This window comes from Lepus europaeus, chromosome 21 (genome assembly GCF_033115175.1).
Source record: "Lepus europaeus isolate LE1 chromosome 21, mLepTim1.pri, whole genome shotgun sequence".
NCBI lineage: Eukaryota > Metazoa > Chordata > Mammalia > Lagomorpha > Leporidae > Lepus > Lepus europaeus.
The window spans coordinates 1,003,050-1,024,910 of NC_084847.1; the positions used below are offsets into that span (position 1 = coordinate 1,003,050).

A 21,861-nucleotide genomic window follows, 5' to 3' on the forward strand; every position below is an offset into this window, starting at 1 on the left:
CTTCCAGCTCAGCGCGCTGCGGCACGCGCGGACCCTCCGGCTCCCGGACTCGCGCCCGGGGGAAATGAGCCTCGTGATGGGGGGCGGGCCAGCCGGCGGCCCAGTAGCAGCGCCCGACGCTGGGAGTGGCGGCTGCTCCGGCCAATTAGTTGCGAGCGCGGCGCTGGACTTTCCAAGCCTCCCTCTCGTTGGCGACTAGAGGGAGGGGTGGGGCACGGCGCTACGATAGGCTAAGGAAGTGTGATTGGCGGGGGCGTTGTCCAATGGGCCCTGAAGGGTGAGCCTGGGGTACCTGCGCTGGGCCGGGCGGGAACCGAGGCGCCGTGGCCAAGGAGGCTGAGGGGAGCCGCGCGGCGGCCGACATGTTCCAGGGTCCAGAGAGTGAGGCCGGCCGGGCAGGCTCCAGGTGCGGTGTGGGAGAGCGGGCCCGGCTAGCTGGGACCCGCGGGCCGGGGCTGGGTGCGGCCCAGGTGGCCTCACTGGCGGCGCCGCCCTTCCTCCCCGCCCCTCCGTGTGGAGTGCGGTCCGCCGCCAGGCCGCGCGGGGCCGAGGAGAGGGCGTGGGGGCCGGGGGAGGGCGTGCGGGCCGGGGCCGGGGGCTGGGGAGAGGGCGTGCGGGCCGGGGGCCGGGGGGAGGGCGTGCGGGCCGGGGGCCGGGGGGAGGGCGTGCGGGCCGGGGGCCGGGGGCTGGGGAGAGGGCGTGCGGGCCGGGGGCCGGGGGGAGGGCGTGCGGGCCGGGGGCCGGGGGGAGGGCGTGCGGGCCGGGGGCTGGGGACCGGGGGCCGGGGAGAGGGCGTGCGGGCTGGGGGCCGGGGGCTGGGGAGAGGGCGTGCGGGCTGGGGGCCGGGGGGAGGGCGTGCGGGCCGGTGGCCGGGGAGAGGGCGTGCGGGCCGGGGGCCGGGGGGAGGGCGTGCGGGCCGGGGGCCGGGGGCCGGGGGGAGGGCGTGCGGGCCGGGGGACCAGGGGCCGGGGAGAGGGCGTGCGGGCCGTGGGCTGGGGACCGGGGGCCGGGGAGAGGGCGTGCGGGCCGGGGGCCGGGGAGAGGGCGTGCGGGCCGGGGGCCGGGGGGAGGGCGTGCGGGCCGGGGGCTGGGGACCGGGGGCCGGGGAGAGGGCGTGCGGGCTGGGGGCTGGGGGCCGGGGAGAGGGCGTGCGGGCTGGGGGCCGGGGGGAGGGCGTGCGGGCCGGGGGCTGGGGACCGGGGGCCGGGGAGAGGGCGTGCGGGCCGGGGGCCGGGGGGAGGGCGTGCGGGCCGGGGGCCGGGGGCCGGGGGGAGGGCGTGCGGGCCGGGGGCCGGGGGCCGGGGGCTGGGGAGAGGGCGTGCGGGCCGGGGGCCGGGGGGAGGGCGTGCGGGCCGGGGGGAGGGCGCGGGGGCTGGGGGCCGGGGGGAGGGCGTGCGGGCCGGGGGACCAGGGGCCGGGGAGAGGGCGTGCGGGCCGGGGGCTGGGGACCGGGGGCCGGGGGCCGGGGGGAGGGCGTGCGGGCCGGGGAGAGGGCGGCCGCGCCCCCGGTGCCCCGCGCCCTCCACGCGGCGGGCCTGGCTCGCTTCCCCTCCGAAGCCGCTCCGTGGGCCCGGAAGCCCCGCAGAGCGCAGGCCCGCGTGCGGCCGGGGCGCGGGGGTCTTCCTGGTAGGGGCCCAGGGCGGGCGGTGCGGCCAGGAGCCTGCGGAGCGCACCCCCGGGCCCCGGCCTTCGAGCGGGGGGAGCCTTTGGAGCGCGCCGCCCGCCCAGTGGGGACGGAGCTGGCAGCGGGCGCTGGGCGGCCTCCCGGTGCTGCCCCGCCGCCTGGCCGGGGTCGCCGGGTGCCCGCTCTCCTCTGGCCAGCGCTCAGCCGAGGTCTTAGCAGCGGCGGGGGGAGTGTTGGCTGCCCCTCGCCTGGGTCCCGCCTTGCCCCCCGCCCGTTTCTCCTCCAGGGGAGCTATTTGTTTCTGAACCACATGGAGTAGCTGGCCGCGGTTGGTGTCCTGTGACCACGGTGCTTGGAGCCGGCCGCGGGCCACACTGCCCCATTGTTGGGGCTGTTTTTCTTTCTTTCTTTCTTTCTTTTTTTTTTTTTATTTTTGACAGGCAGAGTGGACAGTGAGAGAGAGAGACAGAGAGAAAGGTCTTCCTTTTGCCGTTGGTTCACCCTCCAATGGCCGCTGCGGCCAACGCATCTCGCTGATCCGAAGCCAGGAGCCAGGTGCTTCTCCTGGTCTCCCATGTGGGTGCAGGGCCCAAGCACTTGGGCCATCCTCCACTGCACTCCCGGGCCACAGCAGAGAGCTGGCCTGGAAGAGGGGCAACCGGGACAGGATCGGTGCCCCGACTGGGACTAGAACCCGGTGTGCCGGCGCCGCAAGGCGGAGGATTAGCCTAGTGAGCCGCGGCGCCGGCCGGGGCTGTTTTTCATTGCAAGGTCTTTTGACCTCCCTGTTCCTTGTGTCTGAGACCCCGCTGGGGCCGCCTGGCCATTGGCCTCGCTGTCCTGGAAGCCGTGGTGGTGGGGGGTGGCCGCTGCCCCTGGGACCCCAGCCTGAGACCTCCTCCCGCTGCAGCACTGGGTCACACTGAGCTCTGTTTGCTTTGTGGTTTCCTGTGACTGCCACATGCCCTTGCTCTGTGGAGACCCCAGACTCACGCTGGGCCTCACCTCTCCCAGGGTGCCCCTGGATTGAGGGATTGCTGTCACGCCCATGGCCCCCAAGACCACCAGGCACAGCTGTGGGTTTCCAGGGCAGCCTTCAGCTCTGGCCAGAGTGCGGGGTTGTGTGCCAGGTGCTCCGGGGAGATGCGGTGAGGGGCCTTGGAGAAGAGTGAGATATGGATCGACACGCATGCCGGCAGGAGCCTCGTGGTTCGACCCAGGTCTCTGCCTGGCCATGTCCGTCCTCGGCGAGCGCCTGGCCTGAGGGCTTGCGAGGCCCCTCCTGGCTGACATTTGTTCCTTATTTCTAGAAGACATTTTTTTCTCCAACGGAACTGGGGTTTTTTTTTTGTTTTTTTTTTGTTTTTCCCTAAACCCAGCCCTTCTTCAGGAAACGCTGAGCAGGCAGGTTTGTCACACCCGTCTTCCCCATGCTCACGAGCGGACAGGGACTCTGGCACCGGCTCAGAGGCCAGCCGGCGAGTGCTTGGCTTCAGGGGCGTCGCGCGCGGTGCCTGGCACGCTGGCCGCCCTCTGTGAAGCAGGCGTTGTGCCTCCCAGCGCCAGAACCCGAGAGCTGCACGGTGGGGATTGCTCCCTGTCCAGCTCCCGCAAGGCCACAGCGCGCCGGCCGAGTCTTGAGTGGTCAGCCTTTGTGCGGCTTTCCAGCGAGGCCCAACCCACGAGGGGTGGGTGTGACCTTCTTTCTGCCTCAGGCCGTGTGGATGTTTATAACATGATCTGCGGGCCACGCCGTGTCTGCAGACGTCAGCCTGGTAGAGACGGATTGGGTTTCTCAGCCGAAGTCCCCGGGCCTGGTGTAGGGGTTGCACACAGTCCCACTGCTGGAGGCTGCTGAAAGCGCTGGCCGCTCAGCAGGTCAAACCGCAGTGTCGGGCCCCTCGCCCCTGAAGTCTCTGGCCCCGCAGTTGAGACACAGCCCATCCCACAGATGGTGGGAGGCAGGGCTCCCCCGCCCGCTCTGGATTTCCTGGCTCACTGTGGGCTTCGAGAAGTGAGGAGCCGGTGGGAGAACATGCTCTGTGTCTGCTCCCAAACAAGTCAACGTAGGGCCAGCGTGGTGGAGCGGCGGCGCCAGCATCCCGTAGGGCCAGCGTGGTGGAGCGGCGGCGCCAGCGTCCCGTAGGGCCAGCGTGGTGGAGCGGCGGCGCCAGCGTCCCGTAGGGCCAGCGTGGTGGAGCGGCGGCGCCAGCATCCCGTAGAGGTGCAGTTCAAGGCCGGCTGCTCCACTCCCATCCAGCTCCCTGCTGTGGCCTGGGCCCCTGCACCCACACAGGACACTCAGAGGAAGCTCCTGGCCCAGCCCTGGGCATTGTAGCCATTTGGGGAGTGAACCAGCCAGATGGAAGACCTCTCTCGCGAACTGGCTCTCTCTGTCTCCCTCTCTCCAAATGACTTTCAAATGAATAAGTCTTCAAATAAGTAAATGCAACTTTTGTTCTAAAAATCGCGCTGTGCTGGGGCTGGCATTGTGGCGTAGCGGGTGAAGCCGCCACCTGCACACTGGCATCCCATGTGGGCACTAGTTCGAGTCCCGGCTGCTCCACTTCCATCCAGCTCCCTGCTGTGGCCTGGGAAAGGCAGCAGAAGATGGCTCAAGTGCCTGGGCCCCTGCACCACGTGGGGGACCTGGAAGAAGCTCCTGGCTTTGGCCTGGCTCAGCCCCAGCCGTTGAGGCCATTTGGGGAGTGAACCGGCAGGTGGAAGATCTGTCTCTCTCTCTCTAACTCTGCCTTTCAAATAAATTTAATGATCATAAAGGTAGCATGTGGCGGAGCTCCCCAGTACGGGACCTTCAGGCGGGCGTTGCTTTACTGTGACTGAGGGGTGGGGACCTGGACCCGGGTGTGCGCTTGATCAGTGTTCCTAGAATGTCTTCATAGACAGCTGGGAGCTGCTGCTAACGCGCAGGTGACAGCGTGTGTTCCTGGGTCCCTGCCATCGCATGGGAGACACGCCTGGAGCTCCGGGCTTCTGCCTTCAGTCTGCTCCAGTCCATTTCAAACAAAAGAGCCAGGGCTGGCGCTGGTGGCATAGCTGGTAAAGCCGCCGCCTGCAGTGTCAGCATCCTGTATGGGCGCAGGTTCGAGTCCCGGCTGCCCCACTTCTGATCCAGCCCCCTGCTGTGGCCTGGGAAAGCAGTAGAGGATGGCCCAGGGCCTTGGGCCCTTGTCCCCACGTGTGACACAGAAGAAGCTCCTGGCTTTGGATCGGCTCAGCTCCAGCCATTGCAGCCGTCTGGGGAGTGAATCAGCAGATAGAAGACCTCCCCCCCGACCCTGTATGTTTTTAAAAAAAAGTAGTTGGAGGCGTTTGCCTGGGATCTGTTACAAGCTGTAATTGTGGTCACTTCCGACGCCTTGTACATGAAGTCAGTACATCCCTTGACGTTTCTCGTGGTGCCCAGCGTCTGCTGGTTGTAGACCCAGGACCAGGGACAGTTAGGAGCCTAGGTGAGCTTGGGAGAGGTGTGTGTTGGAGGCACGTCACAGAGTCGAGGCCAGTGCCACGTGGTAGAAAGGTGAGCCGCAGAGGGAATTCTGCATTCTCTAATTACCACTTCTAGTTTATGTTTAACATAATTTTGAAAGTTTTTTATTTTTGTATTTTCCTCATGTGTGGCAGGTGGAGAGATCCTCTGTTTGCTCTTTTACTCCTCAGATGTGCTTCACTGGGCTGGGCTGGGCTGAAGCCGGGAGCCCAGAGCTGTGTCCAGGTCCCCCATGGACTTGAGCATCACCTGCTGCTGCCCAGGGTGCGTTAGCAGGGAGCTGGATCAGAAGCCAGGCAGCCGGGGCTCAACGGCGCCCCGACACGGGGAGACAGGCTGCCCAGCGGGGACTTAGCCCCTCCGTCAGAAGCCTGTGTGGTAGCCACCTTCTTAAAAGTAGTAAAATCAGTTTTAATGGATTTGGATCAACCTAATATGTGCACGATGTTATTTTAGTGTGCGATTAGTGTAAAAGGCCAGGAAATCCAGTGCGTGGCCGGGCAGGTGCTGCCTTTGATGCCTCCAGCCCCGTGGGCGCTGGTTCATATTCTGGCTGCTCCACTTTGGATCCAGCTCCCTGCTAATGCTCCAGGGAAAGCAGCGGAGGACGGCCCTGTATCCTCACGGGAGACCTGGGAGGAGCTCCTGGCTCCTGGCTTCAGATCAGCCCAGCTCCGGCTGTTGCAGCCATCTGGGGAGTGAACCAGCAGATGGAAGATCGATCTCTCTCTCTCTGCCTCTGTGTAACTCTGCCTTTCAGATAAATAATAAATCTTAAAAAAATCATTTCTAGAGTTTTTCTTTCCAAGATACATAAAGGAAGCTTTTGGGGACCCTACGGGCAGTAAAAGCCTTGTGGCACGTGGCCGTCTGCACACTTCCCGTGCAGCGTTGAACAGTTGCCAAGTGCTTGCCATGTGGCTGTGACCAGGTGCTCTGGCCTGCAGGTCGGGCCGCAGCCCCGCACGGTGGCTGTGTCCAGGTGCTCTCGCCTACAGGTCAGCCCCGCACGGTGGCCGTGTCCGGGTGCTCTGGCCTGCGGGTCGGGCCGCAGCCCCGCACGGTGGCCGTGTCCGGGTGCTCTGGCCTGCGGGTCGGGCCGCAGCCCCGCACGGTGGCCGTGACCGGGTGCTCTGGCCTGTGGGTCGGGCCGCAGCCCCACACGGTGGCCGTGACCCAGTGCTCTGGCCTGCGGGTCAGGCCGCAGCCCCGCACGGTGGCTGTGTCCGGGTGCTCTGGCCTGCGGGTCGGGCCGCAGCCCCACACGGTGGCCGTGTACGGGTGCTCTGGCCTGCGGGTCGGGCCGCAGCCCCGCACGGTGGCCGTGTCCAGGCCAGCCCTTGGTAACCTGTGTTTGCTGTGTTTGCAGGGCCATGAAGCCCCCGGGAGGAGAATCCAGCAATCTTTTCGGAAGTGCGGAAGAAGCCGTTCCTTCGAGCAGACCTAACAGGATGGCGTCTAATATTTTTGGACCAACTGAAGAACCTCAGCAGCTGCCCAAGAGGACCAACCCCCCAGGCACGCGCTTCCTAATCCTCGGCCCGGCCTCTTCCTGTGCCCCCATTTCTCTGTGTTGAGGAACCTCTGCCGTCGGAGTCTTCCCGAGTGAAGGGGAGGTCTTCCCTGTTCTTGCTTTCTCTCTTGCAGGAGGCTGGAGCACACAGGCGGGTGGTGGGGTCCTGGTTGCGGCCGGGGGGCTGTCCCAGGTGTCCCTGGGCTCCTGAGACGCCTGAACGTCCGTGCAGATGCCTGCACTTGGAAGTTTTCCCTGGGAGTGTGTGTACCAGTGGGGCGGAGCCCCCACCGAGGAGGCGGGAGCTGGCGCACAGTTTGAAACACTGACGCCACTTCCTGGTGGTGGCCGTTGGGGAGGATCTTGGCGGAAGGTTTTTCTCGGTAGAGCAGGCACACAGTGGTGATTGCCTGAGTAGCGTCCCGTGTCTGTCCATGAAGGAAGTCAAGGTCTGTTCTAGCCTGCAGGGGCTTGGGAGGGGCGGGGATCAGGCATGATGCTGGAGACCCCACTTGGGACGCCTCCTCCCATGTTGGGGTCCCTGGGCTCACATCCTTCCACCTGCAGTTCCAGCGTTGTGGGGAGGGGGTGTTGTGGGGTTTCCTTCTTTGTTTATTTGAAAGGCAGAGTTCCTGAAAGAGGAGGAGACATCTCGTCTGCTGGTTCACTCCCTCAACGGCTGGGGCTGGGCCAGGTCTTCCATGTGGGTAGCAGGGACCCCCAGCTACTTAGTTTTCCAGGCACATTAGCCAGGACCTTGCCACCACACAGCCGCTCTCCCCAGCTGCAGGTTTCGGGCTCATCTCCGGGAGCTCTGGGACTTGGGTGGCGCCGTGATTGCTTGTTTGTTCATAAATAAGCAGTAACACCCGTGCCCGACTTGTCATATTAAAAACACTGCATGCTGTAGATCAGTTGTATTTTTTTCCACGTAACCTAGAGTCCGTGAGATGTTTCTTGGTGGTGAGCAGTTCCATTTCTTGAGTGTTTACGCTCCTGGTACTGCCCAGTAGCTCCTGACATGCCGGGCAGCCCTGAAGGGGGGCGCCCGTTACCCCTCTACAGATGAGTGGTTCTGCGCAGAGGGGCCACGTCATTTGCTCACGGCTGCATCGCTGTCACGTGCCAGGTGACCGTAATGATGTTGCTCTGAGCGAGGGCTCTGTGGGAAGAGTGTTCCCCTGTCTGCTGACTGCTGGCTGGTGTGGGAGAGCCGCTGTCCGGCTGCTTCACGTGGGCGTCCTAGACATGCGTTTTCATCGTGGCTTTTCCAGCGCAGGGGTGTCACGTGTCTGATTCGCTGACTTCCCAAGTTGTGGCTGGAAGTGCAGCCAGAGTGAGGTCGGGAGAATGACAAGCAATGTTATTTTCCGGATTACAGGTTTGCCTTGCGTGGGGCTCGTTAGTAAACATGGAACCTCTGTGACCTCAACATTCGGCTGTTTGCTTTTCACCTAAGAACTGTTCTGGGTTTCCAAGAAAGACCTCAGTAGGAGCAGAGGGGGTGTTGGGGTTGAAGAGACTCAGGGACACGTGCTGCTCGTGCCTCCCCCTGCCGAGGCCTGCAGGTCTGGACACGCGGCCACAGCGGGCACCCGCGCGGGCGGGTGGAGCAGGTCATCCTGCGAGTGGTGGTCTCCGACGGGGTGGCAGGGGAGGCGGCAGGACTGGCCGGCGCTCGGGCACTCAGCGCTCTGTGGCTGTTTCTGCAGGGGGCAAAGGAAGTGGGATCTTCGAGGAGCCGTCCCCTGTGCAGACTCGGCAGCGCCTGAACCCGCCTGGTGGGAAGACCAGTGACATCTTTGGGTCTCCGGTCACTGCCACTTCGCCCTCGGCACACCCAAACAAACCCAAGGTAAGGGTACCTGGGGCGGCAGGCGTGTTGGGAGGAGGAGGACGGTCATGGAGTCACCCCTGAGCAGCCCAGCCTCGTGGGGACCCCCAGCCCTGGGAGAGCGGCTGCCGCGGCCGACGGTGCAACACGAGGGATGGGAGATTTAGAAAGCTGATCCTAAGCAGAGGTGTCTGTCCATTGTGGAGCCGCAGGGGCACCTGTCGCACAGGCTTTCCCCTGGCGGTCCTGCCCCTCGGCTGTGTGGGTTTGTGTGCGTGGCTGACGCACAGCCGGTGCCTCTGCAGCCGTAAAGCACTGGTGGGGGGGGGGGGGTGATGGGTGATGTGAGCGCAGCCCCTTCGCGGTGCGTCGCGAGGCCCCTGGGAAGCAGAACACCCAGCACCACGACTTTGCCAGCAGCCTTGGGAAGCAGCGGCTGGGTCTGAGCTCCCTGGGCTGGCCGTGTGGCACGGGCCCAGCGTGGATGTTTGTGGCACGGCATTTCTGGGATTCCTGTGGCCAGAGCTCAGCAGCCGCAGGGGCTGGACCTTTGTCGAAGTCCATGGACCACGCGGATCCTAGAAAGCTTGCAGGGACCCAGGCTGGCGTGGAGGAGGAGCGGGGACAGTGTCTGGCGCACAGCCTGAGACGGGCAAGACCTCCCCCTTGGAAAGAGCCCCAGTCGGGGAGCGTGAGCTCTGGGGACTCGCGGACACTCGATGAGAAGTTTATAAACGGGTAGCTCGGGGTTTTGTAAAGAGTTACTTTATTTATTCGAAAGACAGAGATACAGAGAGAGGTAGAGAGAGAGAGAGAGAGACGGGAAGACCTTCCACCCGATGGTTCACTCCCCAGATGGCCACAACAGCCAGAGCTAAGCTGATCAGGAGCCAGGAGCTGCCTCCGGGTCTCCCACACTGGTGCAGGGGCCCAAGGAGTTGGGCCATCTTCCACTGCTTTCCCAGGCCATGGCAGAGAGATGCATTGGAAGAGGAGCAGATGGGACTTGAACCGGTGCCTATATGGGATGCCAGTGCTTCAGGCCAGGGCTTTAACCCGCTGTGCCACGGCGCCGGCCCCAGGTAGCTCGTTTTAAGAAGCAAGGAGGTGAAGCTGAAGCCTGCAGGATAACCTGGCCACGTCAGTTTGCAAGGAGTGCAGCCAGGTTCCTGGCTCATTGAAGAGGAGCCACAGCCCAGGCGCAGTGGTCCTTTTTTCCTTTTTTCCTTTTTTTTTTTTTTTTATTTGAGAGGCAGAGATACAGACAGAGAGGAGGAGAAGCACAGTGAAAGGTCTGCCCTCGGCTGGCTCACCCCCCTGATGGCTGGGCTGATCAGGAGCCAGGAGCTGCTTCTGGGTCTCCCACGTGGGTGCAGGGCCCAAACACTTGGGCCATCCTCCACTGCTTTCCCAGGCCACAGCAGGGAGCTGGATGGGAAGAGGAGGGGCCAGGACATCAACCAGTGCCCACATAGGAGGCTGCCAGTGCTTCCCCATCACTGCCTGTATGGGATGCCGGCTTCACCTCCTGTGTCACAGCGCCAGCGCCGTGGTGGTGGATCTGACTGCGGAAGTGGAGCCCAGAGTAGCGTCAGACAAGTGCAGGGGACCAAGCAGTGGCTGCCCAGAGGGGAGCTGCTCAGGAGCAGAGGTTGTGGAAGCAGCTGTCAGCACGCTTAAGGTGTTTTGCTTGCTGGCTTCCTGGAGGGCCAAAGAATGGTGGAGTTAGAGAGAGAAGGAGGAACACAGAGGAGTGATCTTCCATCGTTGGTTCATTCTCCAAATGGCTGCATCGGCCAGGGCTAGGCTGGGCCCAAGTCAGGAGCCAGGAGCTTCATCCAGGTCTCCCACATGACCGCGGGGTGCCAAGCACTTGGGCCGTCTTCCTCTGCCTTGCCAGGTGCATTAGCAGGGAGCTGGATCAGAAGCGGAGCAGCCGGGACTTTAGCCAATGCCTGTGCAGGATGCTGGCACCACAGGTAGCAGCTTAGCCCGCTGAGCCGCAAAGCCGGGCCCAGTAGGGGGCTCCTGACCCAGGGCTCCTCGGAGTCCCCCACAGCGGTGCTGCTGCGCACCCTCATCACAGGCAGCTTTGTGGGGGCTTGGGGAAGCATGGCGTCCTCCTCGCTCCTTGGTATCTTCCAAGGGCACCGTTTTCCTTGTTAGTCATGGAAAGAGCTTTCACTGAGGCCGGCACCGTGGCGTAGCGAGCAAAGCCACCGCCTGCAGTGCCGGCATCCCATATGGGCATTGGTTCATGTCCCTGCTGCTATGGCCTGGGAAAGCAGTGGAGGATGTTCTAAGTGCTTGGGCCCCTGCACCCGCAGGGGAGACCTAGAGGAAGCTTCTGGCTCCTGGCTTCAGATCAGCACAGCTCCGGCCATTGCCACCATCTGGAGAGTGAACCAGGAGATGGAAACTCTGCCTTTCAAATAAATATTTAAAAAAGAGAAAAGCCTGCATTGGTGTTACGTGATTTCCCAGGCCCCCCCACTTTTAAGCATAGATGCAAAGAATCTTGAAATTGCTGGAGCTTTTATTGAGTAATAAACTTTTTATATTTGCTTTTTATTTTTTAATTTGGTTTGAAAGAGACTTAGATCTTCCATTGGCTGGCTCACCCCCCAAATGCCTGCAGTGGCCAGGGCTGGGTGAAGCCAAACCAGGACGCTGAAAGGTCTCCCATGTACTTGAACCATCACCTGCTGCCTCCCTGGGTGTGGAGAGAGCTGGAGTCGGAAATGGGGCTGAGCCCAACCTGGGAGCCCAGCGTGGGACACAGGTATCCCAAGCAACATCTTCATTATCCAAATGCCCACCCTAGGGTGATTTTTTTTTTTTTTTCCAATATTTATTTGAAAGTTGGAGAGACAGCTCTTCTGTCCACTGGGTCACTCCCCAGAGGCCCACAATGACCCAGGTTGGGCCAGGCCAAAGCCAGGGGCTCAGAGCTTCCTCCTGGTCTCCCATGTGGGTGCAGGGCCCAAGCACTTGGGTCATCATCCACTGCTTTTTCAGGCCACTAGCAGGGGGCTGGGTTGGATGTGGAGCTGCGAGGTATCAAACCGGCACCCATATGTGATGCCAGCGACGCAGGCTGTGCCACAATGCCAGCCCTGAAATTTTGTTTTTAATTCTTTTCTTTTCCATGACCTTGTTTAAGTCCCTTGGTAATTATTAACAATATTTTAACCTATTTATTCACTTTCTGCCCTTTTTTGTGGTCAGAAGTAGGGTGTCTCCCTGAAGCATAAAATCTTAGCTGTTTCTGAAGTTAATTTGTGCCTGGAAAAATGACTGCCCTTCTGTGCTCACCTCCCAGAAGTGGGACCTTGAGGACAGACGGTGGGCGACGGGGCACGGACCAGGGCTGGCGTCTCTGCTGTGACATACCTCTTTCTAGTTTAGTCCGTGGATCCAGGCGCAGGCCTCCAGGTTGGCGCCAGGCTGATGCCTGAGTTGCCTAAAAGGAGTCTCTTGTTGTGTAAGAAGACACTGGAGGGCCAGCGCTGTGGCACGGAGGATACAGCCTCCGCCTGCAGTGCCGGCATCCCATGTGGGCGCCAGCTTGCCCCAGCAGTAGTGAGGACAGCGCAGGCACAGACAGTGCTGTTTCTATAGAGGAGCCAAGGTCCTCCTGGAAGAGCAGCATGTCAACAGGAACACGGGCAGGAAGTAGCCTGTGCACCCGGGACAGATGACAGCCCAGCACTCAGAGACACGGGGCGTGGGGTGCATCATGGGAGAGAAAAGGAGAGGGGACAGCCCAGCACTCAGGGACATGGGGCGTGGGGTGCATCATGGGAGGAGGGACCAGGAGAGGGGACAGCCCAGCACTCAGGGACACGGGGCGTGGGGTGCATCCTGGGAGGAGGGACCAGGAGAGAGGACAGCCCAGCACTCAGGGACACGGGGCGTGGGGTGCATCATGGAGGAGGGACCAGGAGAGGGGACAGCCCAGCACTCAGGGACACGGGGTGTGGGGTGCATCATGGAGGAGGGACCAGGAGAGAGGACAGCCCAGCACTCAGGGACACGGGGCGTGGGGTGCATCATGGGAGAGAAAAGGAGAGGGGACAGCCCAGCACTCAGGGACACGGGGCGTGGGGTGCATCATGGGAGGAGGGACCAGGAGAGGGGACAGCCCAGCACTCAGGGACACGGGGCGTGGGGTGCATCATGGAGGAGGGACCAGGAGAGGGGACAGCCCAGCACTCAGGGACACGGGGCGTGGGGTGCATCATGGAGGAGGGACCAGGAGAGGGGACAGCCCAGCACTCAGGGACACGGGGCGTGGGGTGCATCATGGGAGGAGGGACCAGGAGAGGGGACAGCCCAGCACTCAGGGACACGGGGCGTGGGGTGCATCATGGGAGGAGGGACCAGGAGAGAGGACAGCCCAGCACTCAGGGGACACGGGGCGTGGGGTGCATCATGGGAGGAGGGACCAGGAGAGGGGACAGCCCAGCACTCAGGGACACGGGGCGTGGGGTACATCATGGGAGGAGGGACCAGGAGAGAGGACAGCCCAGCACTCAGGGGACACGGGGCGTGGGGTGCATCATGGAGGAGGGACCAGGAGAGGGGACAGCCCAGCACTCAGGGACACGGGGCGTGGAGTACATCATGGGAGGAGGGACCAGGAGAGAGGACAGCCCAGCACTCGGGACACGGGGTGTGGGGTGCATCATGGAAGAGAGACCAGGAGAGAGGACAGCCCAGCACTCAGGGGACTCAGATGTGGTTAAGGTCTTGGATTTCGCAGTGGTTTCTTAAATGAGACACAACCCAGGTGATAAAACTGAAAAATGGGTTTATTAAAATTAAATACTTGAGGACAGGCACTTGCCTAGCAGTCAGATGCTGCCTGAAGCCCTCGGGTCGGGCTGGAGCCTGGCTGCACTCCCGACACCGGGTCCTGGTGCGCTGGGAGCAGCGGTGCTGGTCCAGGTGTGTGGTGCACCTGCGGGCCCTGGCCTCAGCTCTTACTGTCCACCTCTGTGCCTCTCAAATAAAAACACATTGAAAAAGCCCTCAAAGGGTACTGTTGAGAGTGAAAATACAGCCCCGAGAGGGAGAAGACGTTTGTAAATCCTGTATCTGATAGGGGCTTCCTATCCGGAACATACAGAGAGCTCTTAGAGTTCAGTAGTCACGACACAGTCATCTCGACCTGGTTCAGAAGCAGCCCCTGAGAGGGGTGCCCAGGTGACCGGACAGCACAGGGTGATGCTCAGCTCCTCGGAGCACCTGGGAAATGCGAGGCAGAGGTGGCCCTGGGGTGCACTGCACACCCACGAGGGTGGTGGTGACACAGAATCCGGTGAACAGCATCAGAGGAGGAGGGGTGGCTCCTGGCTGTGTGGAGCAGCTGGTTGGTGCTACCTTAGGAGCAGAATCGCCCTGGGTAAGAACGGAAAGCTGACAGCCTGCACGCTTGTTTGCGCGGCAACAGCAGAGTGACAAGTCAGACAGAGACCTTCATCTGCTGATTCACTCCCACATGGCCCAGGGCTGGGCCAGGCCGAAGCCAGGAGCCAGGAACTCCATCCAGGTCTCCCACCTGGGTGCAGGGGCCCAACTGCTCGGGCCGTCCTCCACGGCTTTCCCAGGGAGCTGAATCAGGTGGAGCAGCTAAGACTCAGATCTGCCCTGTGATGTTTATGCTGGCGTTTGGAAGTGGCCGTGTTCTCTGACCGTGGTGGGGCCGTGTTCTCTGAGCGTGGTGAGAATCTCTCACAGGAGAAGGGAATGCCGTGCCACGGTTTTCACTGTGTCTGGATCTGGCTGGCCCCGTCCTGACCGCTGCCTGACGCCACCTTTCCTTCTTGCAGGACCACATCCTCCTACGAGAAGGAGAAGACCCGAGCCTGGACCCGAGAGGTGAGCTCTGGCCCTTTGTCCGCACGGCCTCCCTGTGATGGAGTCGCGGTGGCCCTGGGGAATGAGGGGAGCGTTTCTCAGCCCCTTAACAGGGAGGCTGGGGCTGGTGCAAAGCGTTGGGTTTTCTTCTTTCTTGTCACCGCGAGTGTGCCCCGGGGACCCGGGTGGTCTGTCCAGAAGGCGATCTGAGCAGTGGAGGGCAGGGAGGGACCTGCAGACAAGGATACAGCTGGCAGGGCCAGGGAACAGCCGGGCAGGCAGGAAGACCGGGCACGCGCGGGCACCCTGGGCTGGGCCACAGTCAGACGCCCAGTCACCCCTTGGTTCTCTGACTCTGGGCACCTCGGCTGGTGACCAAGACACGTGAAGGTCCCTCCTTCCAAACGTTGGGGAGGCAGCGACGGCCACCCTGCCTTTGACCTCTGGGCCTCTCCCTTTGAGTGTGCGTCCACCTCCCTTCCTCTCTGGAGCACTGACGCGCACACCTGAGGCAGGAGGTGACCAGCCGTGGAGAGAAAGAACTAGAAGGAAGTACAGGATGTTTAAGAAAGAGCCCGGGGCCGGCACTGTGGCGCAGCGGGTTAATCCCCCAGCAGCAGCGCCGGCATCCCATGTGGACGCCGGTCATTCTCAGCTACTCCTCTTCCCATCCAGCTCTCTGCTGTGGCCTGGGAAATCAATGGAAGATGGCCCAAGTCCTTGGGCCCCTGCACCCGCGTGGGAGACCAGGAAGAAGCTCCTGGCTCCTGGCTCCGGATTGGCGCAGCTCCAGCCATTGCAGCCATTTGGGGAATGAACCAGCGGATGGGAGGCCTTTTTCTCTCTCTGTCTCTCTCTCTCTCTCACTGTCTGTAACTCTACCTCTCAAATAAATAAATCTTAAAGAAAGAGAGGGAGAAGAGGGGAGAGGGGGGGAGGAGAGGAGAAAGAGCCCCAGCGTGATGCTCAGTCGGCTGCAATGCAGGCGCAGAGTTGTCCTTGTACAGAAGAACCTGGATTCGAAGATTTATTTTTTTGTTTGAAGGAGTTAGATCTTCCATCTGCTGGTTCACTCCTCAAACCGCTGCAGCGGCCAGGGCTGGGCCAGGCTGAAGCCAGGATCGTCTTCCGAGTCTTCATGTAGATGGCAGGGCCCAAGGCCATGAGCAGGGAGCTGTGTTGGAAGTGGAGCAGCCGGGCCTTGAACAGGTGCCCACATGGGTTGCCGGCACTGCAGGCGGTGGCTTTATCCGCTGTGCCGCAGCCGTGGCCCCCGAGACGTTCCTTGCTGGTGGGATGATGGGCTTCCTCCGACCGTGCCATGCTGACTTTGTCCCACAGCTGCAGCAGGAGCCCCATCCAGGGACGCACCGCTGGAGGAGAAAGGCTGCTCCCGAGAAGCTAACCATGCCAAGGAGCCCGAGCCCGCACCCAAGGTCGACAGCCACGAGCCCAGGCTGGGGCCACGGCCTCGCTCACACAACAAGGTCCTGAACCCGCCAGGAGGCAAATCCAGCATCTCCTTCTACTAGGAGAAGCCCCTGCTCCCTGCAGCGAGACGGGCAGCTCCAGAGCTAGGGTATCACACGCGGTCACTTCTTGTAGCCCAGATGAGCGGGGTGGGGTGCGGGTCTGTCGTGGACGTGAGGCTGGCTGCTCAGGGCTCGCTGCCCAGGGCCCTGCAGAGCCCTGAGCCTTCGCGGCCCCAGTCCTGTCCGGGGGCAGTGCAGCTGGCTGCGGCTGGCTTCCTGATGGGACTTCAGGGCGTGACAGGACGGCCTGGCCAGCTCCTGGGGTGAGACGCCCACTGTAGAGCCTGCTGCCCCGTTCCTGCTAGCCAGGCGTTCCCACTCCGGAGACGCCCGTGCTGGGTCCTGCGTCCCCCCCTCATCCCACGCCACACGCTGTCCCGCAGCTGCTCTTGAGACATCTTGATTGGTTTTCCTCGGCAGCTTCCAACGAAGACCAGACACGGGCCTCTGTCTACGTCTCGTAGAGGTCCTTGCTCCCGCATCCTCTGAGGCGCCAGCCACTGCCCTGAGCGCGGCCAGCCTCCCCGTGGGGCTGGACGTGGGCCCTGCCCTGAGTTGTTCTGTTTTCCTCTCGTCAGCCCTAGGTCTAGGCCTTTGTTCTTCACCAGGGACGTGAACTGCTCCCTCACAAGCCAGGGCGCTTCCTCGCTGCCACCGACAGCTCCCTGAGCGTCTCCTGCAGCTGGGTGGTGGGAAGGAGGGGCTCTCGGACCTGGGCTCTCGGGTTGGCTCCCTCGCTGTCTGAGAGGTGTCTTAGAGTGAGGCCACACCTGGTGACCGCCGGCCCCGGCCTGTGTCCAACACCTCTCAGAGAGTCGGTCGCTCAGGTTCCCCAGAGGAGGAGGAGCCACGCAGGCAGCCCCTTGTGGATCTGTGCGGGACACCGAGGTGCCGGGCCGGCCTGAGTCCCTCCCAGTCGCCCCAGAGGGCTGGGCGGTGTCGCCAGTGCCCTTTGTTCCTGCACAGCTAACACCAGGCCTAGAAAACTAAATCATGATTAGGCTTCGGAAAAGCGGGGCGTGCTCAGCCACACTCCTTCACCCTGGCTGCTGAAGTGCCTGAGCCCAGGTCCCACTTCCTGTTCCTGGCACACCAAGGGCCTGCACAGGCGCTGTCAACCAAAGACCATTTTCCTCCTTTTGGTGCCCCAAGACGTTAGAGCCAAGACACCTTACCCTGCAGGCCGCTGGGTCTCTAAGAGCCTTGTGGGGGCGGGGAGGGCAATTAAATGGTGCTGAACTTGAAGCCCAAACACACTGGCTGGCTAGCTTACAGGAAATAGTCCGATGGTGGGGATGAAGCATTGTTTGTAACAAATTCCAAATGGGATGCCTGTGACGGCCCCCGGCCCCGCTCTCGGGCAGGGTGTGGGATTTGGCTGGAAGCTGAGGGTTGGGGGGTGGGGGGGGACCTAGGAGCCGGAGCTGTGGGAAGCTGTGTGTCAGCTGGCACTGCCTGCACCTGGAGGTTGACTAACTTAGCGTCCTCTGCTCGGCGTGTGGGCTGCGTTACGCTAGGCTGTGGTCTTGTTAAGCCTTAAAACTTTGTAAGTGCATTTGGTGCCAACATTTTTTAGAGCTGAATCAAAACAACAAAAAACCTGTACTTAACATCGCAGTGTAATTTTGATAGAACACTTTGTTATTTTTACAAAGCAGAATTGGGTGTAGCCGTGGGATTAAACTTAGCAGTCACGTGCGTGGTGTGCCTGTGTTCTGTGTCTGTCCCCAGAGCCAGCCTGAGCTGCTCCTGCTCCCTCGTTGCTGAAGGCCGCCGCCTTTTCTTCTGGTTTCTGTAGTTTTTGGCGTTGAGCCAGAATATGCCCAATTTTTTTTTTCCAAAGCTTTGAGTAGAGTGAGTGGGGGAATATGCCAGTTTTTGTTTTCTGTTTCTGTCACGTGAATGATTCTTTGTTCTCTTGGCCACTTGGCCTGGAGAGCCCAGTGAGAAGCCGTGTAGCAGGCGAGGTGCGAGCTGTGGAGCAAGCACAGGCCGCTTCCCGTGGCGGCTGGTGTCTCACGTGTGCACCTCCAGCTGGCACTCAGGGTGCTGAAACCTCACAGCTGAGAGTCCATCCCGTCCCCAGGGGACTCCGAGACGTTCTGACTGCTGGGTTCAGCCTCAGGTGGAGACCAAGGCTGCAGGTGTGGTGCTGCGGCTCTCAGGAAAAGCCACCCCTGCAGCACCAGCGGCCGTGTAGGCACAAGTTAATGTCCCAGCTGTTCCACTTCCAATCCACTCCCTGCTGGTGATGGGAACAGCAGCAGATGACCCAAGCGTTTGGGCCTTGCACCCGTGTGAGAGACCTGGATGAAGCTCCTGGCTCCTTGCTTTGCACTGGCCCGGCCCTGACCATTACAGCCATCTGTGGAGGGAAGTGGCAAGTGGAAGCAGGCTTGCTCGCTCTCTTCTCTGTAATTCTGTTAAATAAATAAATATTTATTTATGGCCGGCGCCGTGGCTCATTAGGCTAATCCTCCGCCTTGTGGCGCCGGCACACCGGGTTCTAGTCCCGGTCGGGGCACCGATCCTGTCCCGGTTGCCCCTCTTCCAGGCCAGCTCTCTGCTGTGGCCAGGGAGTGCAGTGGAGGATGGCCCAAGTGCTTGGGCCCTGCACCCCATGGGAGACCAGGAGAAGCACCTGGCTCCTGCCATCAGAACAGCGCAGTGCGCCGGCCACAGCGCGTCTACCGTGGCGGCCATTGGAGGGTGAACCAATGGCAAAAAGGAAGACCTTTCTCTCTGTCTCCCTCTACTGTCCACTCTGCCTGTCAAAAAAATAAAATAAAAAATAAATATTTATTTATTTGGCAGGTAGTTATAGACAGAGAGAAAGGTCTTCCTTCCATTGGTTCACCCCCCAAATGGCCACTACAGCTGGTGCGCTGCGCGGATCCAAAGCCAGGAGCCAGGTGCTTCCTCCTGGTCTCCTATGCAGGTGCAGGGCCCAAGCACTTGGCCATCCTCCACTGCCTTCCTGGGCCACAGCAGAGAGCTGGACTGGAAGAGGAGCAACCGGGACAAAATCCAGTGCCTCGACTGGGACTAGAACCTGGGGTGCCGGCGCTGCAGGCGGAGGACTAGCCAAGTGAGCCGTGGCGCCAGCCATAAATAAATCTAAAAAGAAAAAGCTTGAGAAGTGAGGACGAGCCTCCAGAAGGAGGAACAACATGTGTTCACAGGTGCACGTGTTGGCGTGTAAACATGTTCCCAGAACTGGGCCAGACTAGCGTGTAGCAGCTGCTGAGGTTCAGCCATGTGTGCAAGGACCACAGTGCTCCCCCATGTGGTGAGCCGCTCCAGGGGTTGCCTTGCCCAGGACACACTGGCTCTTCTGACAACAGAGCTTGCTCCTTCAGCCTGTGACAGTGAGACTGGTCCTAGGACACACACGCACACACCCTGCCCCCGGGACCAGGTGCCTACAGGAAATGATGCTCACAACCCCCCTTAAGTCGCCCCTGAGACCACCTACCCACCAAAGCATGGACACAAACTCGAGGGAAGCAGGACGTGAGTGAGCAGCCAGTGCAGGTTTGGTTCCTCCCCCACAATGTGAACAGCAGTGCAAGGTGGGGGAGACCGCGGGGTTGGGGGGGCTGGTCAGGAAGTTAGAATTAGCCCACATGGGCCTGAAGGAAGGCCACAGGGCTGGCGTTGTGGTTTAACTGGTGCCTGTGACCACTCCATCCCTGTGAGTGACAGCTCCTGTCCTGGCTCCTTCTCTGACCCATCTCCCTGCTGGCAGTCCCAGGTGTTTGGACCCCTGCATTCATGTGGGAGACCCAGATGGAGCTCCGGGCTTCAGACAGCCCAACCCTGGCCGCCGTAGCCATCTGGGGAGGGACCAGCAGATGGAAGATCCTCTGTCTTTCAAGTAGATCTATCATAAAAAGTAACAGCCTTGGGGCCAGTGCTGTGGCGCAGCAGGTTAACGCCCTGGCTTGAAGCGCCGGTTCAAGACCCAACTGCTCCACTTCCGATCCAGCTCCCTGCTATGGCTTGGGAAAGCAGTAGAAAATGGCCCAAGTCCTTGGGCCTCTGTACCCACGTGGGAGACTTGGAGGAAGCTCTTGGCGCCTGGCTTCAGATCGGCCCAGCTCTGGCCGTTGCAGCCAATTGGGGAGTGAACCATCAGATGGAAGACCTCTCTCTCTACCTCTCCTCTGTGTAACTCTTAAATACATACATACATACAGGGCTGGCGCCGCGGTTCACTAGGCTAATCCTCCGCCTTGCGGCGCCGGCACACCAGGTTCTAGTCCCGGTGGGGGCACCGGATTCTGTCCCAGTTGCCCCTCTTCCAGGCCAGCTCTCTGCTGTGGCCAGGGAGTGCAGTGGAGGATGGCCCAAGTGCTTGGGTCCTGCACCCCATGGGAGACCAAGATAAGTCCCTGGCTCCTGCCATCCGATCAGTGCGGTGCGCCGGCTGCAGCGCGCCTACCACGGCGGCCATTGGAGGGTGAACCAACGGCAAAAGGAAGACCTTTCTCTCTGTCTCTCTCTCTCACTGTCCACTCTGCCTGTCAAAAAAAAAAAAAAAAAGTTTAAAAAAAAATACATCCATACATCCATACATAAAAGTAACAGCCTTGGGAACCCTGTATTTTACACTACAAAGTCCTGCCCGCACCGCAATGGCGCTGTAGGTGGTCCCAGCTTTGGGGGGGGGGGGGTTACCCTGCCTGGTAACGCTAGGTATGAAACCTTGGGAGTTTTATCTGATTCACACTCAGCCAGTCCTTTGTCCAGGAAGAGCAGGAGCAGAGACCCGGGTCCAGTGGTAAACTAGGCGCTCTGGGATTCTGTGGGAGGTCCCCACGCCACTGGCCCTCACTCCCTTGCTGACCACTCCTGTCTCACGTCTGAACTCTCTTGCATGAAGAGCCTGTCCCATCCATCTCCACTAAGCAAGCTCATCTGGTTTACTTGCCCCTCTGCAGCTGGGGACGAGGCCCCGGCATCACGGCTGCACAGATGCAGCCTTTTCCCAAGCGTCTTCCGTCCACAACTGGAACCCATGGATGCAGGGCCTAAGGCAGAGGGCTGGCTGTCCGTGCCGCCTGTGTTAGCTGGACAGTAGCTCCTGAACGCACTGTCACCATCCTTGGACATGACCTGTGGACTCTGCGGGTCTTAGGTATGATTTACAAGGGTGCTGTCTGAAGGTGCTGCTAAAAGTCATGTCACGGGGCTGGGGCATCAGCATCCCATGTGGGCACCAGTTCAAGTCCCGAATGCTGCTCTTCTGATCCAGCTCTCTGCTGTGGCCTGGGAAAGCAGAAGATGGCCCAAGTCCTTGGGCCCCTGCACCTGCGTGGGAGACCGGGAAGAAACTCCAGGCTCCTGGCTCTGGATTGGCACAGCCCCAACTGTTGCAGCTTTTTGGCGAGTGAACCAGAGGATGGGAGACTCTCTCTCTCTCTGACTCTGTAACTCCACCTTTCAAATAATAAATAAATCTAAAAAAACTATAGCTATGGAGAGTCTTGTTGCCATCTTAAATTTTAGGGCCTTATGATGAGACAAAGTGTCACCATGTTTTCAAATCTGAAAGGAAGGTTCTTCCTGGTGAGAGAGCCAGGAGCACCCCTCAGCAGGAATTATCCAGCATGGCCTTTTGTAACATTTTGCTTTGGGACCCAAAATTGTGCAGTAGCAGGTAAAGATGCTGCCTGCGACACTGGCATCCCATATGGGCGCCAGTTCTAGTCCCGGCTGCTCCACTTCCAATCCAGCTCCCTGCTAATGCACCTGGGAAAGCAGTAGAGGATGGCCCAAGTCCTTGGGCCCCTGCACCCACGTGGGAGACCTGGGAGAAGCTCCTGGCTCCTGGCTTCAGACCAGACCAGCTGTGGTCATTGCAGCCATTTGGGGAGTGAACCAGCAAATAGAGCTCTGTCTCTCCCTTTCACTCTTTTAAATATTTAAAAAGAAAAACTTGCTGTAATGAGTTTTAAGGAGGCGTTCTGCCCCAATCCTGTC

General features: G+C 60.9%; 1 protein-coding gene across 1 annotated transcript; it reads left to right on the forward strand.

The window, feature by feature from the left end:
- Window positions 1-298: 298 nt before the first annotated feature.
- On the forward strand, window positions 299-17,597 carry JPT2 (Jupiter microtubule associated homolog 2). The gene is made up of 5 exons (XM_062180383.1): window positions 299-406; window positions 6,505-6,653; window positions 8,361-8,503; window positions 14,317-14,365; window positions 15,686-17,597. The coding sequence occupies exons 1-5, from the start codon at window positions 363-365 to the stop codon at window positions 15,874-15,876; spliced, it is 576 nt and encodes a 191-aa protein (XP_062036367.1). The 5' UTR covers window positions 299-362; the 3' UTR covers window positions 15,877-17,597.
- The last annotated feature ends 4,264 nt before the right edge of the window (window positions 17,598-21,861 follow it).

What these genes read in the sequence shown, in the direction of transcription:
- JPT2 (XM_062180383.1), top strand. Translation starts at nt 363, where the DNA reads ATGTTCCAGGGTCCAGAGAGTGAGGCCGGCCGGGCAGGCTCCAG. An exon ending in GCCGGCCGGGCAGGCTCCAG is followed by an intron (nt 407 to 6,504) that starts GTGCGGTGTGGG and finishes CTGTGTTTGCAG; the next exon opens with GGCCATGAAGCCCCCGGGAG. An exon ending in CAAGAGGACCAACCCCCCAG is followed by an intron (nt 6,654 to 8,360) that starts GCACGCGCTTCC and finishes CTGTTTCTGCAG; the next exon opens with GGGGCAAAGGAAGTGGGATC.